Source organism: Coregonus lavaretus (assembly GCF_964263955.1).
Source record: "Coregonus lavaretus genome assembly, chromosome: 5".
Taxonomy (NCBI): Eukaryota; Metazoa; Chordata; class Actinopteri; order Salmoniformes; family Salmonidae; genus Coregonus; species Coregonus lavaretus.
Window position 1 is genome coordinate 24,731,069 of NC_139992.1, and position 19,239 is coordinate 24,750,307.

At 46.9% G+C, this 19,239-nt stretch overlaps 1 protein-coding gene across 1 annotated transcript in view; it reads left to right on the forward strand.

Annotated features, from left to right (window-relative positions):
- The window catches only part of LOC311129984 (radixin-like), a 46,835-nt gene extending 27,794 nt beyond the window's left edge, over positions 1–19,041 (forward strand). Inside the window, exons 3-13 of the mRNA XM_084162558.1 lie at positions 3,222–3,440; positions 3,535–3,686; positions 5,227–5,310; positions 5,423–5,569; positions 5,873–5,969; positions 6,148–6,311; positions 7,202–7,332; positions 10,198–10,358; positions 11,771–11,863; positions 12,416–12,625; positions 18,142–19,041. Of these exons, the coding sequence (XP_084018684.1) occupies positions 3,222–3,440; positions 3,535–3,686; positions 5,227–5,310; positions 5,423–5,569; positions 5,873–5,969; positions 6,148–6,311; positions 7,202–7,332; positions 10,198–10,358; positions 11,771–11,863; positions 12,416–12,625; positions 18,142–18,306 (1,623 nt within the window). The 3' untranslated portion in view covers positions 18,307–19,041. The remainder of the gene's footprint in view (positions 1–3,221; positions 3,441–3,534; positions 3,687–5,226; positions 5,311–5,422; positions 5,570–5,872; positions 5,970–6,147; positions 6,312–7,201; positions 7,333–10,197; positions 10,359–11,770; positions 11,864–12,415; positions 12,626–18,141) is intronic.
- Positions 19,042–19,239: the final 198 nt, after the last annotated feature.

The window sequence follows — 19,239 nt, forward strand, 5'->3', positions numbered from 1 at the left end:
CACTTCGGAGGCGGATCCGGCTCCGGGCGTGACGACCACAATCTCTCCTCCCCCCCATTACGCCCCTGGTCCGGTCTGGACCTCAGCGCGCTGCTTCCCCTCTCCTTCCTCCCACGATACACCAGACCCTGTCTGGACCCTGGTGTGAGAGACCCCGAACCTGGAGAGGGGCTGACGTCAGGCTCCGGACTGGAGCCGCTGACCGGAGCTGGACTGGGCACCGGTGGAGCGGACTGCTCTGGCTCCAGAGTGGAGCCGCTGACCGGAGCTGAATCAGGCACCGGTGGAGCGGACTGCTCTGGCTCCGGAGTGGAGCCGCTGACCGGAGCAGAATCAGGCACCGGTGGAGCGGACTGCTCTGGTTCCGGAGTGGAACAGCTGACCAGAACTGGATCAGGCACCGGTGGAGCGGACTGCTCTGGCTCCGGAGTGGAGCAGCTGACGGGCACGGGCCGTGCCGGACTGGACAAACGCACCACTGGTCTGGTGCGAGGCGAAGGCACGGGCCGGATCGGACTAGGAACACGCACCACTGGCTTGGTGCGAGGGGAGGGAACGGGCCGGACTGGCGACGCGCACCACTGGCTTGGTGCGAGGAGCAGGAACAGGCCGGGCCGGACTGGCGACGCGCACCACTGGCTTGGTGCGAGGCGCAGGAACAGGCCGGGCCGGACTGGCGACGCGCACCACTGGCTTGGTGCGAGGGGCAGGAACAGGCCGGGCCGGACTGGCGACGCGCACCACTGGCTTGGTGCGAGGAGCAGGAACAGGCCGGGCCGGACTGGCGACGCGCACCACTGGCTTGGTGCGAGGAGTAGGAACAGGCCGGGCCGGTGCCGGGCCGGACTGGCGACGCGCACCACTGGCTTGGTGCGAGGAGCAGGAACGGGCCGGGCCGGAACTGGCGACGCGCACCACTAGCTTGGTGCGAGGAGCAGGAACAGGCCGGGCCGGGCTGGCGACGCGCACCACTGGCTTGGTGCGAGGAGCAGGAAAGGGCCGGACCGGACTGTGAAGGCGGACTGGAGGTCTGGAGCGGAGAGCTGGCACAACCCGTCCTGGCTGGCTGCCCACTTTCGCACTACACGTGCGGGGCACTGGCACAGGACGCACTGGGCTGTGCACGCGCACTGGCGATACCGTTCGTAGAACTGGCGCAGGATATGCGGGACCGAGGAGGCGTACTGGAGACCAGGAGCGTTGAGCCGGCACACCCTGTCCTGGCTGGATGCCCATCTTCGCACGGCACGTGCGTGGTGCCAGCACAGGACGTACAGGACTGTGCCGGCGCACTGGCGACACAGTACGTAGCTCCGCATAACACGGAGCTTGCCCAGTCATACGCTTCCTCGCGTGAGTACGGGGAGTTGGCTCTGCTCTAACCCTAGGCTCCGCCAACCACCCCGTGTGCCCCCCCCCAAATTTTTTATTGGGGCTGCTTCTCGGGCTTCCTCCTCGACCGGCCTCCTCCGTGTTGCCGTTGCTCCTCTCCTGCCTGGGCATCTACCTTAGCCCATGGTCCTTTCCCCGCGAATATCTCCTCCCATGACCACAAATTGGCCACCTGTGACATGGCCATCCGCTCCTTGGTCCTCGTTTGGTGGGATCTTCTGTCACGTTCGTTGAATGACGGGACAGACCAAGGCGCAGCGTGATATACGTACATGTTTATTAACGTAATAAACACTCGACAAAACATTAAACGAAACGAAACGTGAAGTCCAAGGTAGCACAGACAACATACCTTACAAGGAACAAGATCCCACAACCCACTAGTGCCAATAGGCTGCCTAAGTATGATCCCCAATCAGAGACAACGAGCTACAGCTGCCTCTGATTGGGAACCACACCGGCCAACATAGATCTACACATAATAGATCAAAACATAGAAAACACCACAAAGAATATACACACCCTGACTCAACATATAAGAGTCCCCTGAGTCAGGGCGTGACACTAGGACTAAATATCAGCAACACAGGTAGCTTTCACATGGCTGTGAATGAGCTGAGAGACAAAGCAAGAAGAGCATTCTATGCCATTAAAAGGAACATTAAAATTAGAATCTGGTTCAAAATGTTCCAATCAGTTATAGAACCAATTGCTCTATATGGCAGCGATGTATGGTGTCCGCTCTCTAATAATAAATTGACCAAATGGGACAAACATCCAATTGAAAAACTGCATGCAGAGTTTTGCAAGACTGTATTGCAAGTGCAAAGAAAAACTCAAAATAATGCATGTAGAGCAGAATTGGGCCAATACCCCCTCCTTATTCAAATAGAAAAAAGAGCCATACAATTTTACAACCATCTAAAAACAAGTGACCCCTAAACATTCCATCACACAGCTCTACAATGTCAAGAGATTAAACAAGAGAAGAGTCCCCTCAGCCAGCTGGTTCTGAGGCTCAGTTCACTAACCCAAACCAACACCATAGAGCCTCAGGACAGCACTCAGAAAATCTGGGCTAACCAAATCATCACGAAGCAAAAAGGAAGAATATGCACCTATTGGAAAGACACCACAAAAAATCAAAGTAAATGTCAATGATATTTGCCTCTAAACAGACAGTACATGGTGGCAGACTATCTGACCACTGTGACTGATAGAAAACTGAGGAAAACACTGACTAGGTACAGTCTGGCTATAGAGACCGGTCATCACAGGCGAACCTGGCTGCCCAGAGAGGACAGGCTGTGTTCACTCTGCCCCAGGGGAGAGGTAGAGACAGAGCTGCATTTCCTATTACACTGTGACAAATACTCAGACCTAAGAGAATCTTTCTTTCCCAAAATTATCATTCAGTACAAAGAATTTGAAACTAAAAAAAGATGAAAAATATATATATATTTATTGGGTGAAAAGCCAGAATTGGGTGTAGCCAAATATGTGTCCTCCTGCCACAACCTGAGGGACAGCCAGTGAAAGTGCAATGTAATGTCAATAATATTCCATGTCATGTGGCTTCTCAGTCATGTTGAGACTGGTCTACTACTATTGCTTTAATGTATTGTTATTCTCATTAATATTGTTGTTGTAGTTGCTGTTAATGGTAATCCCATTTCCACTACTATTATTATTATTGCTGTTGGTCCCACCATTTTTGTTATATGTATACTTTGACGAGAGAGAGAGAGAGAGAGAGAGAGAGAGAGAGAGAGAGAGAGAGAGAGAGAGAGAGAGAGAGAGTTGATAATTTATGCATTTTGTGTTTTCAGGTGGTGAAGACAGTGGGTCTCCGGGAGGTGTGGTTTTTTGGCCTGCAGTACACAGACAGTAAAGACTACAGCACGTGGCTCAAACTCAATAAGAAGGTGACGCAGCAAGATGTGAAGAAGGAGAACCCTCTGCAGTTTAAGTTCAGAGCCAAGTTCTTCCCTGAGGACGTGTCTGAGGAGCTCATCCAGGAGATCACACAGAGACTCTTCTTCCTGCAGGTAACAGACACACACACTTCTACAGTGTGTCCTTTGTACTCACAATGTACATTGCAGATCCAAACAAAGTATGTGTGTTCCCTGCCCATGCCAGGTGAAGGAGGCCATCCTGAACGATGAGAACTACTGTCCTCCAGAGACTGCCGTGTTGCTGGCCTCCTACTCTGTCCAGGCCAAGTATGCAGACTACAACAGAGACATCCACAAGCCTGGTTACCTCACCTCCGACCGCCTGCTGCCACAGAGGTCTGTACCCCACACCAATTCCTCTGTTCCCTCTCTGTTCCCCCTCTGTTCCCTCTCTGTCCCCCCCTGTTCCCTCTCTGTCCCTCTCCGTCACCCTCTGTTCGCTCTCTGTCCCTCTCTGTCCCTCTCCGTCACCCTCTGTTCCCTCTCTGTCCCTCTCTGTCCCTCTCTGTCCCTCTCCGTCACCCTCTGTTCCCTCTCTGTCCCTCTCTGTCCCTCTCTGTCCCTCTCTGTCCCTCTCCGTCACCCTCTGTTCCCTCTCTGTCCCTCTCTGTCCCTCTCCGTCACCCTCTGTTCCCTCTCTGTTCCCTCTCTGTCCCTCTCTGTCCCTCTCCGTCACCCTCTGTTCCCTCTCTGTCCCTCTCTGTCCCTCTCCGTCACCCTCTGTTCCCTCTCTGTCCCTCTCCGTCACCCTCTGTTCCCTCTCTGTCCCTCTCTGTCCCTCTCCGTCACCCTCTGTTCCCTCTCTGTCCCTCTCTGTCCCTCTCCATCACCCTCTGTTCCCTCTCTGTCCCTCTCTGTCCCTCTCCGTCACCCTCTGTTCCCTCTCTGTCCCTCTCTGTCCCTCTCCGTCACCCTCTGTTCCCTCTCTGTCCCTCTCTGTCCCTCTCTGTCCCTCTCTGTCCCTCTCCGTCACCCTCTGTTCCCTCTCTGTCCCTCTCCGTCACCCTCTGTTCCCTCTCTGTCCCTCTCTGTCCCTCTCTGTCACCCTCTGTTCCCTCTCTGTCCCTCTCTGTCCCTCTCTGTCCCTCTCCGTCACCCTCTGTCCCTCTCCGTCACCCTCTGTTCCCTCTCTGTCCCTCTCTGTCCCTCTCCGTCACCCTCTGTTCCCTCTCTGTCCCTCTCTGTCCCTCTCCGTCACCCTCTGTTCCCTCTCTGTCCCTCTCTGTCCCTCTCCGTCACCCTCTGTTCCCTCTCTGTCCCTCTCTGTCCCTCTCCGTCACCCTCTGTTCCCTCTCTGTCCCTCTCTGTCCCTCTCCGTCACCCTCTGTTCCCTCTCTGTCCCTCTCCGTCACCCTCTGTTCCCTCTCTGTCCCTCTCTGTCCCTCTCCGTCACCCTCTGTTCCCTCTCTGTCCCTCTCCGTCACCCTCTGTTCCCTCTCTGTCCCTCTCTGTCCCTCTCCGTCACCCTCTGTTCCCTCTCTGTCCCCCTCGGTTCCCTTTCTGTTCCCTCTCTGTCCCCCTCTTTCCCTCTCTGTCCTTCTCTGTCCCCCCCTGTTCCCTCTCTGTCCCCCCCTGTTCCCCCTCTGTTCCCTCTCTGTTCCCCCTCTGTTCCCTCTTTGTCCCCCTCTGTTTCCTCTCTGTCCCCTTCTAACCCTCTCTGTTCCCTCTCTGTCCCCCTCTAACCCTCTAGGTCTCCCTCTAACCCTCTCTGTCCCCCTCAGAGGGAGTGTGTGCTGTCCCCCTCAGAGGGAGCTTTTTTAAATGAGCTGTTCTTTAGTAAAGTGGCTCAACTCTCCGCCACTATAAATCTGTGCTGTCTTTTGATGCCAGGCCTCTACTGTGGCTCTGTTTGAATAACCCTGTGTGTATCCTGCAGAGTGTTGGAGCAGCACAAGTTGACTAAGGAGCAATGGGAGGACAGAATACAGACCTGGCACGAGGAACACACAGGCATGCTCAGGTAGGGCTATGTATGAGGGTCTCTGTCTGTGTGTGCTTTGTATGAGAGTGTTTGTATCACACTTTCTCCTCTACACAAGTTATAACTTTCCAATTTGTGTTTGTGTACACAGAGAGGACTCAATGATGGAGTATCTGAAGATAGCCCAGGACCTGGAGATGTATGGAGTCAACTACTTTGAGATCAAGAACAAGAAGGGAACTGAGTTGTGGCTGGGTGTGGATGCACTGGGACTCAATATCTACGAACACGAGGACAAGTACGAAACACTGACTTATACAATGTGGAATATTTATTTATTTAGTTATTTAGTTATACTATTTATATATTTATTCATCAATTATTTTAGAGTGGAAGGTAAGATAGCTTTTGTGGCTACCTGAGCATGGCTTTGTCAGATATATTCCATGACACTATTGCCCTCCGCTGGCCATGGATGGTACCTTTAGTTTCATTTAGTACTACGCTGATGTATTGTAGGTAGACAGTTACCTTCCCATTGCATATTACTGTACTAGTGTAGTGTTGTGATAGTCTGTGCTTTCCCTTCCCTCCTCCCCAGGTTGACACCAAAGATTGGCTTCCCCTGGAGCGAGATCAGAAACATCTCCTTCAACGACAAGAAGTTTGTCATCAAACCCATCGACAAGAAAGCCCCAGTAAGTCAGTCTACAAGGAAGGTAGGGGATCAGTCTACCGGGAAGGTAGGGGATGGTGGGAGGAAATAATACAACACAATGTACAATAAACAATGAGAATATAATAATGACATTGGAGTAGAGTTAGCCACCCCTGTTCTCCACATTGCCCTTCTCTCCCCGCCTCCTCTCTCTGAAGGACTTTGTATTCTACGCGCCACGGTTGCGGATCAACAAGCGTATCCTGGCGCTGTGCATGGGGAACCACGAGCTGTACATGAGGAGGAGGAAGCCTGACACCATCGAGGTGCAGCAGATGAAGGCCCAGGCCCGAGAGGAGAAACACCATAAACAGATGGAGAGGTACAGTACTGGAGGAACGCATGCAGACGTGGTTGTGATTCTGTCCAGAAGGGGGCAGCATTGTATTAAAATATGTCTGGTCTGCATTAGAGCCACATAAAAGGTAAATCTCTGTATTTCCTTGATTCCCAAAAGGAGGGGAGAAGAGAGGATACAGGGAATTACAGAAATAAAATTGAGATACAAGCCTGATCTACCATCCTGACAGCTGCTCTCTGGAGATCAGGATGGTCCAAAGAGGCTATTGAGATACAGCCATGGACTGGATATCTCTGTATGCAGTGGTGTAAAGTGCTTAAAAATACTTTAAATTACTACTTATGTTGTTTTTTGGGTTATTTATACTTAACTTTACTATATATATTTTACTGCACTACATTCCTAAATAAAATATGTACTTTCTACTCCCATACATTTTCCCTGAAACCAAAAAGTACTGAATGCTCAGGCAGGACAGAATTATGGTCCAATTCAAACACCTATCAATATAACGCGTTGTCATCCCTACTGCCTCTGATCTGGCGGACTCACTAAACACAAATGTATACTGTATACTGCGTTTGTAATTAATGTCTGAGTGTTGGAGTGTGCCCCTGTCTGCCATCTGGTTTTCTTAATATATTTGATGTATAGCTTTTACGTTTTTACTTTTACTGAAGTATGACAATTGAGTACTTTTTCCACCACTGTTTGTATGGCTCTTATGTGCATTTTTGTGTGTCTTGTCTTTTCGTAAAGCATCTTAGTTGCAGAATGTTGTTTTGTGATCATATTTTATACATGAAAATACATGAAAATATAATTTGATATTGAATGAAATGAGCAGTATATTCTACAATTAGTTTAATGAATCCTTAGCCCAGGCATGTTCATCCTCTTTTGTTTTACAGAGCTCAGCTAGAAAACGAGAAGAAAAAACGAGAGCACGCAGAGAAAGAGAGGGAGAAGATAGAGAAAGAGAAGGACGAGCTGATCGAGAGACTCAGACAGATTGAGGGACAGACGCTAAAGGCCCAGAAAGGTTTATATATACACACACGCGCGCACTAAGGATACTTCAGAGGAAAAATGAAAAGGAGACTGATTTGCATTCTCTCACTTACTTTTAAATGTCATAGCCTTGCAAGCAACACCCTGGAGTAACACTAAAGGCGTCCGCATGCTTCCCGGCCGAAACATTTCGCAAGAGTTCGTGCATATATTATGATTACATTTTGTGACATTTTTGTTAGTTTTGGACTTCTATGAGGTTTTTTTCGGTTGTTCCGCCACAAATGTTTTTCTAGAGTCAAGCTGAAGTTCGGAGCCGAAGTCTACACCCCTTCGTCAGTGATTGGTCAACAGTAGGGATTCTTCAATAAAGTATTTGTTGTCATTCAACGAGAGACGACTCGTTTTCGTGCACATTTTTTCATCGAGAAATACTGCACCAAACATCTTAGTTGGATGTAAAATTGCGCGACTAAGATCTCCTAGGTAAAAACGTCAAAATTAATGACAGATTTCTTGAGTTATTTTAGATTAATTCAGACTATTTTGAGGAAGTGTATACTGGCTACGGCGTCTCAAAATAGACAAACAGTACTATTGCCGTTTATTTCTGTTTTTTCAAGCGAAGGTCTTTAAGGGAGTATGCGAGCACACTTGTTAGGTTTGGCTAGCCGAGGCGCTAGCCGAACTGAAGCATGCTGACGCCTTAACACCCACTGTAGTACATAGCTGGTGTTCAGACATTCAATTACCACAGAACAAGTTCACAGCTACAGTGCGCAATATTGGAATTTGCATACTAACCTCTTATCAGGAGGAGTGAGGAATGGGATATCAGTTAGAGATGGGCATAGGATGACACTGCCACCTGTTATATCATGGTATGGGAACAGGGACAAGCACATTCATTCTCTCTGTTGTTGGCCCTTGACTTGTTGCACCACAGCTTTTCTGTTAGGACAGGGCATAACATACCTGGGTCTATTTGAGTGAAGTCGTGGACAATTATGAGCCGTTGAGGCTGTAGTGCTGACATTATGGTGCCTCTAGAAATCTGTGTTTATAATATAGGTCAGGCCTTTCTCAGGTAAACACTGTCATTCCATGGGAGATTATTTGAGTACTCCTCTTGTTTCATAACATACAGTGGGGAAAAAAAGTATTTAGTCAGCCACCAATTGTGCAAGTTCTCCCACTTAAAAAGATGAGAGAGGCCTGTAATTTTCATCATAGGTACACGTCAACTATGACAGACAAAATTAGAAGAAAAAAAATCCAGAAAATCACATTGTAGGATTTGTTATGAATTTATTTGCAAATTATGGTGGAAAATAAGTATTTGGTCAATAACAAAAGTTTGTCAATACTTTGTTATATACCCTTTGTTGGCAATGACACAGGTCAAACGTTTTCTGTAAGTCTTCACAAGGTTTTCACACACTGTTGCTGGTATTTTGGCCCATTCCTCCATGCAGATCTCCTCTAGAGCAGTGATGTTTTGGGGCTGTCGCTGGGCAACACGGACTTTCAACTCCCTCCAAAGATTTTCTATGGGGTTGAGATCTGGAGACTGGCTAGGCCACTCCAGGACCTTGAAATGCTTCTTACGAAGCCACTCCTTTGTTGCCCGGGCGGTGTGTTTGGGATCATTGTCATGCTGAAAGACCCAGCCACGTTTCATCTTCAATGCCCTTGCTGATGGAAGGAGGTTTTCACTCAAAATCTCACGATACATGGCCCCATTCATTCTTTCCTTTACACGGATCAGTCGTCCTGGTCCCTTTGCAGAAAAACAGCCCCAAAGCATGATGTTTCCACCCCCATGCTTCACAGTAGGTATGGTGTTCTTTGGATGCAACTCAGCATTCTTTGTCCTCCAAACACGACGAGTTGAGTTTTTACCAAAAAGTTCTATTTTGGTTTCATCTGACCATATGACATTCTCCCAATCCTCTTCTGGATCATCCAAATGCACTCTAGCAAACTTCAGACGGGCCTGGACATGTACTGGCTTAAGCAGGGGGACACGTCTGGCACTGCAGGATTTGAGTCCCTGGCGGCGTAGTGTGTTACTGATGGTAGGCTTTGTTACTTTTGTCCCAGCTCTCTGCAGGTCCCCCCGTGTGGTTCTGGGATTTTTGCTCACCGTTCTTGTGATCATTTTGACCCCACGGGGTGAGATCTTGCGTGGAGCCCCAGATCGAGGGAGATTATCAGTGGTCTTGTATGTCTTCCATTTCCTAATAATTGCTCCCACAGTTGATTTCTTCAAACCAAGCTGCTTACCTATTGCAGATTCAGTCTTCCCAGCCTGGTGCAGGTCTACAATTTTGTTTCTGGTGTCCTTTGACAGCTCTTTGGTCTTGGCCATAGTGGAGTTTGGAGTGTGACTGTTTGAGGTTGTGGACAGGTGTCTTTTATACTGATAACAAATTCAAACAGGTGCCATTAATACAGGTAACGAGTGGAGGACAGAGGAGCCTCTTAAAGAAGAAGTTACAGGTCTGTGAGAGCCAGAAATCTTGCTTGTTTGTAGGTGACCAAATACTTATTTTCCACCATAATTTGCAAATATATTCATAAAAACCCTACAATGTGATTTTCTGGATTTTTTTCTCTCTCAATTTGTCTGTCATAGTTGACGTGTACCTATGATGAAAATGACAGGCCTCTCTCATCTTTTTAAGTGGGAGAACTTGCACAATTGGTGGCTGACTAAATAATATTCCCCCCCACTGTATAGAGATTAATGTGTGAATGTATGTCAGGAAAGATGGGTGCGACTCTTGCTCAGATCGGAGTATATTTGTCATAAATTGTTGTCATCACTAATTGTGTGTGTGTGTGTGTGTATCTTTGTCTGTCTGTCTGTGTCTGTCTGTGCGCGCTCATACAGAGCTGGAAGAGCAGACACGCAGGGCCCTGGAGTTGGACCAGGAGAGGAAGAGAGCAAAGGAGGAGGCAGAGAGGTTGGAGAGAGAGAGACAGGCAGCAGAGGAGGCCAAGGCAGCGCTGGTTAAACAGGCTGCTGACCAGATGAAGAACCAGGAACAACTGGTAACACTTCACATCACATCACCAGTCTGTGCCCCGCTTTGGATCAGGGCCCCGTTAACATACTTTCAGTGCATCCTTCTTTCCTTCCTTCCTTGAAGAAATCACAGAACTTATATGAAATTATTAGTGAACGCGATACGATAAGACACCTTACTTTGCTTTCTATTCATTGATTACGTCAAGGAAGGAAGGTAGGATGTATAGGTCTTACTGTAGTTAAAACCATGTAAATATACCTACCGTAGGCAGGTATACAGCAATTCTCTAAGTCAACAATCTCCTCTGGATTGTGCAATTCTCACACTAAAACAGTTGTAAATTCTCTATTCTACATTATAAACTGGGTGACAGCCGTGTTATATCAGACCGTATACCACGGGTATGACAAAACATTTATTTTGACTGCCCTAATTATGTTGGTAACCAGTTTATAATAGCAATAAGGCACCTCAGGGGTTTGTGGTATATGGCCAATATACCACGGCTAAGGGCTGTATCCAGGAACTCTGCGTTGTGTCGTGCGTAAGAACGGCCCTTAGCCGTGGTATATTGGCCATATACCACACCCCCTCTGCCTTATTGCTTAAACATATCATCACTGTAATAACCCTGTCCCTGCTCTATTATCACCATGTCAATACATACGGTTGTATGTAAATAAGTGAGACTGACTTTTTGTAAACACCTCCACTGGTCACACTAGATTTATGGATGGTTTTACTAGCATTCCACAGGTGATTTGGTTGGTTATTCCTCATCTTGGCATTTAACCTGAAATGCCTAAGCTCAACTTTGTGCTTCAGCTCCGAGAGAGAGAGAGAGAGAGACTTCATGTCCAAATCATCCTAAAATATCTAAAAATGTATTGCATAACTCAATGAAGTTGCTTATAGATGATTTGGACCCCAAAAAAAATAGATACCATTGACATGCATTTCATTTGTGCTACAAATGCTAAAAGGTTAGTATTTGAAACAGTGGCCAGGTAAACAAAAGCAAAACATGAATTGCTGGCATACCTTGTCCATAGACTGCTTACGGGGTAAGGAAACCAAAATGTAATTTGGGTGAACTATCTCTTCATGCGTAGGGAAATAACATTGATGAATTTGCTTTGATGCCGTGTTGGAAGGCCCTGAGGTGATTGAGGTGTTAATGTGCAGGCAGCTTGCCCCAGGGGGAATTCTATCTTCACACTAGCCTCCCACTCTCTCTGGTATTCCAGGTAATATTTCATAGATGGTATAACATGTTAACAGCACTCACCACAGAACCATGTGTCAATAAATGTTGATATTGGTTGGTCATTAAACTTCATGTGGAGGAGAGTGGGCCATGTTCAACTCTTGCAGTCTGATGGTCAGTGTGTTGGTGTGTCTGACAGCAGGGTGCCTTGTGCTTGTCGCTCACAGGCCGCTGAGCTAGGAGAATTCACCGCCAAAATCGCTCTGCTTGAAGAGGCCAAGAGGAAAAAAGAAGATGAAGCGACAGAATGGCAACACAAAGTAACGGTTACCTCCGCTACCTCTCTCTGATCCCCTGCATGCCCCCTGCCCGGCCCCCTGGGCTTACTGGACTAATGCATTATTACAATAGTGTCTGTGTCTAAATGTGTGGGGGTGTGTGCCCTCAAACCAAATCATATAACAGCTTTCCTAAAATAACTGCTGAAAGTTTTGTGTATGTGTGGGAGCTGAGGTTGAAATTGTGTGTGAGCGAGGATTTTTAAAATTGTGTGTAGCTCAGTTGCTAGAGCATGGCGTTTGCAACGCCAGGGTTGTGGGTTCGATCCCCACGGGGGGCCAGTATGACAAAGGTATGAAAATGTATGCACTCACTAACTGTAAGTCGCTCTGGATAAGAGCGTCTGCTAAATGACTAAAATGTAAAATGTGTGTGTCTGTCCTTTATTTGCATGTTAACCCGCTACTTTAGTACGTGTGTTTTTATTGCTTTTTACAAGTCTCTGGCCTGCTCAGGCCCTACACTTGCATTACCTTTAAATACAGATGTCCCTGTCTTTGTGTATATACATTAACCTCCCCCCTCCCCACTAGGCCATCTCAGCCCAGGAGGACCTGGAGAAGACTAAAGAGGAGCTGAAGTCTGTGATGTCATCACCCCCGGCGCCAGAGCAGGATGAGCAGGATGAGACAAATGCTGAGGGCAGCACCGAGCTGCACAGTGATGGGGTCACCAGCCACCGCAGAGAGGAGGAACGTGTCACAGAGGCCCAGAAGAACGAACGCGTCAAGGAACAGCTGCAGGTAGGCTAAGGAAGACGTGGCCTTACTTACATTTTACATTTTAATCATTTAGCAGACGCTCTCTCCAGAGCGACTTACAATTAGTGCATTCATCATAAGATGGCTAGGTGAGACAACAACACATTACAATGGTCATCTGTAGTTCAGTTGGTAGAGCATGGCTCTTGCAAAGCCAGGATAGTTGGTTTGATTCCCGGGACCACCCATACGTAATTTATTTTTTATTTTTATAAAAGCGTCTGCTAAATGGCCTTTATTATTATTTATTACAATCGTATCGTGTACATTTTTCCTCAAAGTATTTATTAGCAAAGTCAGTGCAAGTTTTTATTTTTTTATGTGGGGGGTGTCAGGGGCGCCGTGAGAGTTATTTAAGATACTCTTCAAAGAGGTAGGGTTTCAGATGTTTTCTAAAGATGGGCAGGGGCTCCGCTGTCCTGACTTTAGGGGAAAGCTTGTTCCACCATCGGGGAGCCAGGACAGAGAAGAGCTTGGACTGGGCTGAGCGGGAGCTGCCCTCCCGTAGGGCTCGGAGGGCCAAGAGACCAGAGGTGGCGGAATGGAGTGCTCGGGTTTGGGTGTAGGGTTTTGAGCATAGCCTGAAGGTAGGGAGGTGCAGTTCCCCTTGCTGCTCCGTAAGCAAGCACCAGGGTCTTGAAGATGATGCGAGCTTCGACTGGAAGCCAGTGGATTGTGCGAAGGAGCGGGGTGACATGGGAGAACTTAGGAAGGTTGAACACCAGGTGGGCTGCGGCATTCTGGATAAGTTGCAGGGCTTTGATGGCACAAGCGGGGAGCCCAGTCAACAGAGAGTTTCAGTAGTCTAGATGGGAGATGACAAGTGCCTGAATTAGGACTTGCGCTGCTTCCTATGTGAAGAAAGGTTGTACTCTATGGATGTTGAAGAGTATGAACCTGCAGAAGCGAGTCACTGCTTTGATGTTTGCAGAGAACGACAGGGTGTTTTCCAGGGTCACGCCAAGGTTCTTTGCACTCTGGGAGGGGGACACTGTGGAATTGTCAACCGTGATGGAGAGGTCTTGGAGCGGGCAGGCCTTTCCCGGGAGGAAGAGCAGCTCTGTTTTGTTGAGCTTGAGGTGGTGGGCCGACATCCAAGCTGAGATGTCTACCAGGCATGCAGAGGTCCGTGTTGCCACCTGGGTGTCAGAAGGGGGGAAGCAGAAAGTAGTTGAGTGTTATCCGCATAGCAATTATAGGAGAGAGCATGTGAGGATATGACGGAGCCGAGAGACTTGGTGTAAAGAGAAAAGAGGAGAGGGCCTAGAGACACCAGTAGTGTGTCCAAACTGCTACAGACCTATATCCATCCTGCCCTGCCTTTCGAAAGTATTCGAAAGCCAAGTTAACAAACAGATCATCGACCATTTCGAATACCACCGTACCTTCTCCGCTATGCAATCCGGTTTCCGAGCTGGTCACGGGTGCACTTCAGCCACGCTCAAGGTCCTAAACGATATTATAACCGCGATTGATAATAGACAGTACTGTGCAGCTGTCTTCATCGACCTGGCCAAGGCTTTCGACTCTGTCAACCACCGCATTCTTATTGGCAGACTAAATAGCCTTGGTTTCTCAAATGACTGCCTCGCCTGGTTCACCAACTACTTCTCAGATAGAGTTCAGTGTGTCAAATCGGAGGGCCTGTTGTCTGGACCTATGGCAGTCTCTATGGGGGTGCCACAGGGTTCAATTCTTGGGCCGACACTTTTCTCCGTGTATATCAATGATGTCGCTCTTGCTGCTGGTGACTCTCTGATCCACCTCTACGCAGACGACACCATTTTGTATACATCTGGCCCTTCATTGGACACTGTGTTAACAAACCTCCAAACGAGCTTCAATGCCATACAACAATCCTTCAGTAGCCTCCAACTGCTCTTAAACACTAGTAAAACTAAATGCATGCTTTTCAATCGAACGCTGCTGGCACCCGCCCACCCGACTAGAATCACCACTCTCGACGGGTCTGACCTAGAGTATGTGGACAACTACAAATACCTAGGTGTCTGGTTAGACTGTAAACTCAACTTCCAGACTCACATAAAGAATCTCCAATCCAAAGTTAAATCTAGAATCGGCTTCCTATTTCGCAATAAAGCCTCCTTCACTCATGCTGCCAAACATGCCCTCGTAAAACTGACTATCCTACCGATCCTTGACTTCGGCGATGTAATTTACAAAATAGCCTCCAACACTCTACTCAGCAAATTGGATGTAGTCTATCACAGTGCCATCCGTTTTGTCTCCAAAGCCCCATACACTACCCACCACTGTGACCTGTACGCTCTTGTTGGCTGGTCCTCACTACATGTTCGTCGTCAAACCCACTGGCTCCAGGCCATCTATAAATCACTGCTAGGCAAATCCCCGCCTTATCTTAGCTCATTGGTCACCATAGCAGCACCCACCCGTAGTCTACGCTCCAGCAGGTATATCTCACTGGTCATTCCCAAAGCCAACACCTCCTTTGGCCGCCATTCCTTCCAGTTCTCTGCTGCCAATGACTGGAACGAATTGCAAAAATCTCTGAAGCTGGAGACTCTTATCTCCCTTAATAACTTTAAGCATCAGTTGTCAGAGCACCTTACCGATCACTGCACCTGTACACAGCCCATCCGAAATTAGCCCACCCAACTACCTCATCCCTATATTATTTATTTTGCTCTTTTGCACCCCAGTATCTCTATTTGCACATAATCTCTTGCACATCTAGCATTCCAGTGTTAATACTATTGTAATTATTCTGCACTATAGCCTATTTATTGCCTTACCTCCATAACTTGCTACATTTGCACACACTGTATATATATTTTCTGTTGTATTTTCTGACTTTATGTTTTTTTTACCCCATATGTAACTCTGTTGTTTTTATTGCACTACTTTGCTTTATCTTGGCCAGGTCGCAGTTGTAAATGAGAACTTGTTCTCAACTGGCTTACCTGGTTAAATAAAGGTGAAATAAAATAAAAAATAAAGTGAGAGCACGTGGTGCAGACACAGATCCTCTCCACGCCGCCTGGTAGGAGTGACCTGCCAGGTAAAATGCAATCCAGGAGTGTGCAGAGCCTGAGACGCCATTAGGGTGGATAGACCCCTAGAGCAGGGGTGTCAAACGTACGGCCCGCGGGCCGGATCAGGCCCGCAAACGGGTTTAATCCGGCCCGCGAGATGATTTTGGAAAAAAATAAAAAATAAAATCTTTTTTTTTTTTTTTTTTTTAAAGTATAAAAATGCGCTGCAATTTTTTAATAAAATAAACTGCTGTTCCAATTGCGTCCACTGGATGGCGCAATAGCAATTGTGTTAAGCAAGCAAACTGTTTATACCGGGGCAGAGCAAGTAGGTCAAGCACGTGCAGCCAATGAGCTACTTTGTTTTTCCCGCGATATTTATTACGGCTTCTACTTTTAACATTATGTGCTTTGGCACCCTCATTGCCCCAATATGTCTCTGTCAAAAAAGAGAAAAGTGGACGCAGAGTGTTCCAAGAAAAATGGTCATCCTATTTAATCACGGAATTGAATGGGAAAGCTGTATGTTTGGTGTGTTCAGAGCATGTTGCAGTGCTGAAAGAATATAACCTTCGTCGCCACTATGTGAGTCTTCATGCCGACAAATATGACAACTTTCAAGGACAGCGGAGATGAGAGAAGGTGAATGAACTGTTGGCGGGTCTGAAGAAACAGCAGTCTGTGTTTACTCACAGCCGAGACATCAGTGACGCTGCAGTGAAAGCTAGCTACCTCATTGCTAATGAAATCGCAGTGGCTTCAAAACCATTTAGTGAGGGTGAATTTGTAAAAACATGCATGATGAAGGCAGCGGAGATTGTGTGCCCTGAAAAGCGGCAGGCTTTTGCAAATATCAGCCTGACAAGAAACACAGTTGCAGACAGGATTTCCGATCTTTCAGTGGATTTGGACAGCCAGTTGAAGCAAAAAGTAAAGTCATTTATTGCGTTTTCGGTTGCAATTGATGAAAGCACGGACATTACAGATGTTGCACAACTGGCCATTTTTTCATCCGCGGAGTTGATGACATTGACCGTCACCGAGGAGTTCGTGGAGTTGGTGCCGATGACAGATACAACGACAGCAGCTGATATTTTTACCGCACTCGTCGGCGCGCTGGACAGGGTCGGAGTGGACTGGTCCCGCGCTGTCAGCCTGGCTACAGATGGTGCGCCCTCAATGATCGGGAAAAAAGCAGGCGTTGTGACAAAGTTCAGAGAGAAAGTGCAATCTGCAAATGGAGGACGTGATTTTTTTACTTTTCACTGTATTTTGCACCAGGAGGCTTTGTGTTGCAAGTCATTAAAGATGGATAACGTCATGAAGGTGGTCATCCAAACTGTTAATTTCATCCGATCCAGAAGCCTGAATCACCGTCAGTTTGACAGCCTTCTCAGAGAGAAAGACCACATCTATGGCCTGCCATACCACACTGAGGTAAGATGGTTAAGCCGAGGTGCTGTGCTGAGGCGTTTCTTTGATTTACGAGAAGAAATTGAACAGTTCATGGAAGAAAAGGGCAAACCAGTGTTAGAATTTCATTCCGCAGAATGGATGCCGGACCTTGCATTTATGGTGGATGTTACAGAGCACCTGAATAACTTGAACAAACAGCTACAAGGGCGCAACAAAGTTGTCACGCAGTATTATGACAGCATACGTTCTTTCAAGTTGAAGCTGTCATTGTGGGAGACGCAACTTGCCGGTGGTGATGCAGCTCACTTCCCCTGTCTGAAAAATGTGTGCGCGACCCAACATGTGGCAGACATGAAGCGGTTCAAAGATAAAATAACTGGACTGTTACGGGAGTTTGAGCAACGCTTTCAGATTTATATTTATATGTTTTTATGTTGATGTGCTATTGTTTTTAATTGATTTTATTTTATTTGTATATTTAACCTATTCTTGACTCTGTGGTTCTTGCACTTGTTTGGGGAACAGGATTTCATTATTTTTATCTACATTTCTGCCTGAGAAATGACACCCTGATATAGTTCTGTGATCTGTGAAACAGTTCTGTTAATCACTGAGGCATTGTGTGTTTGTGTGTTCTTTTTCTTTAGAATTTTCAAATAAACTTGACGTGTTTTATGATTAATAGTGATGTTGTGCTTGTACTATTTTGGACACACTGTCCTCAGGCTCCAGCTTTATGTTGTATGTTGATCGTATTAAAACAAAGAAAACAATCTGAAGTTGTTGTTTTTAAGTTATATATACCATGATTTTTCCGGTCCGGCCCACTTGGGAATAGATTTTCCTCCATGTGGCCCCTGAGCTAAAATGAGTTTGACACCCCTGCCCTAGAGGCTCAAACTATCAACAAGATATCAACTGCAAAAAAATGTTAGGGTTATGGTTAGGCCTAGGACTATTGTTTGGGTTAGTGGATCAACAGTTTGCTGATAATTTGTTGAACTATACACAATCTGTCTGCAACTATCAAAATTAAGTGTCCTCTCTCTTCCCCTCTCCCTCTGTCAGGCTCTGAGTTCAGAGTTGGCCCAGGCGAGGGACGACACCAAGAAGACCCAGAATGACATGCTTCATGCGGAGAACGTGAAGGCTGGGAGGGACAAGTACAAGACCCTGCGTCAGATCCGCCAGGGCAACACCAAGCAGCGCATCGACGAGTTCGAGTCCATGTGAGAGACCTCGCCCTCCCACCCTTGCATTGCCACGACAACGGCTCACTTTTGTGTACAGCCGAACCTGCCCGTTCCCGTCTCATTCCCCCAAATCCCTACCTTCAAAAAGGCCAGTTGTGTGGATCCAATGTCCCGCCAACTATGCCTTGCCAAAGCTCTGCCCACTAGCGGTTGGCCAATCAAACTGCTCCATGCTTAGAGTTCTGCCCAACCACGTCTGGAATCGCCTAATCTGGAATGGCAAGCAACAAACTGTCAAAACGAACTTCTCCATGAGCAAAGGATAATTTAATGCTTGCATGTCTGATGTAAGAATGGATAAAAAAAAGAGAATGGATAGAGAAATTTGTTGATATCTTGCTTTTATTGAGAGAGAAAAATAGCAATTTGTAGCTTTTTGATGTTGCTGGCAAGCTTGTATGTAAAGCTTTAAATAACGTACCTTTTTTGTTTGCCATCAGTTGAAGAATTTAAATAGTTTAATTTTTTAACAAAACAGCCTTATGTCTGATTTCATTTCCATCATTTCATTTTGGCTTCATATTTAACTTTGGTGAGTTAGCTGTGCTCTAGTCAGTCATGGGTCAGCTGATGTTGAACCAGTGGTTTAATTCCTCCAGAATTTGGCAACAGCGTTTTATCTGTCCCTTCTGACCTATACCTTTGTGTCATTTTATCATCCATTGAAGCGTTTACCATTTATTTATTTTGGTTAACAATAAAGATTCCATGTATATTTCTTACTTCCAGTCAGTCAAGGTGTTCATCCCCAGGTTAAATGAGGTAAAACCGAATGGGAGGGAAGCAGCAGTCCAATATTATATGGATGGAGTGATATGAGGAACTGTTTATTTTGAACATTCCAGATTCATCACCTTCCAGACATGTAAGAATGGGAAAAAGAAAATAACCATAAAACCGTTGTTTTTCTAAA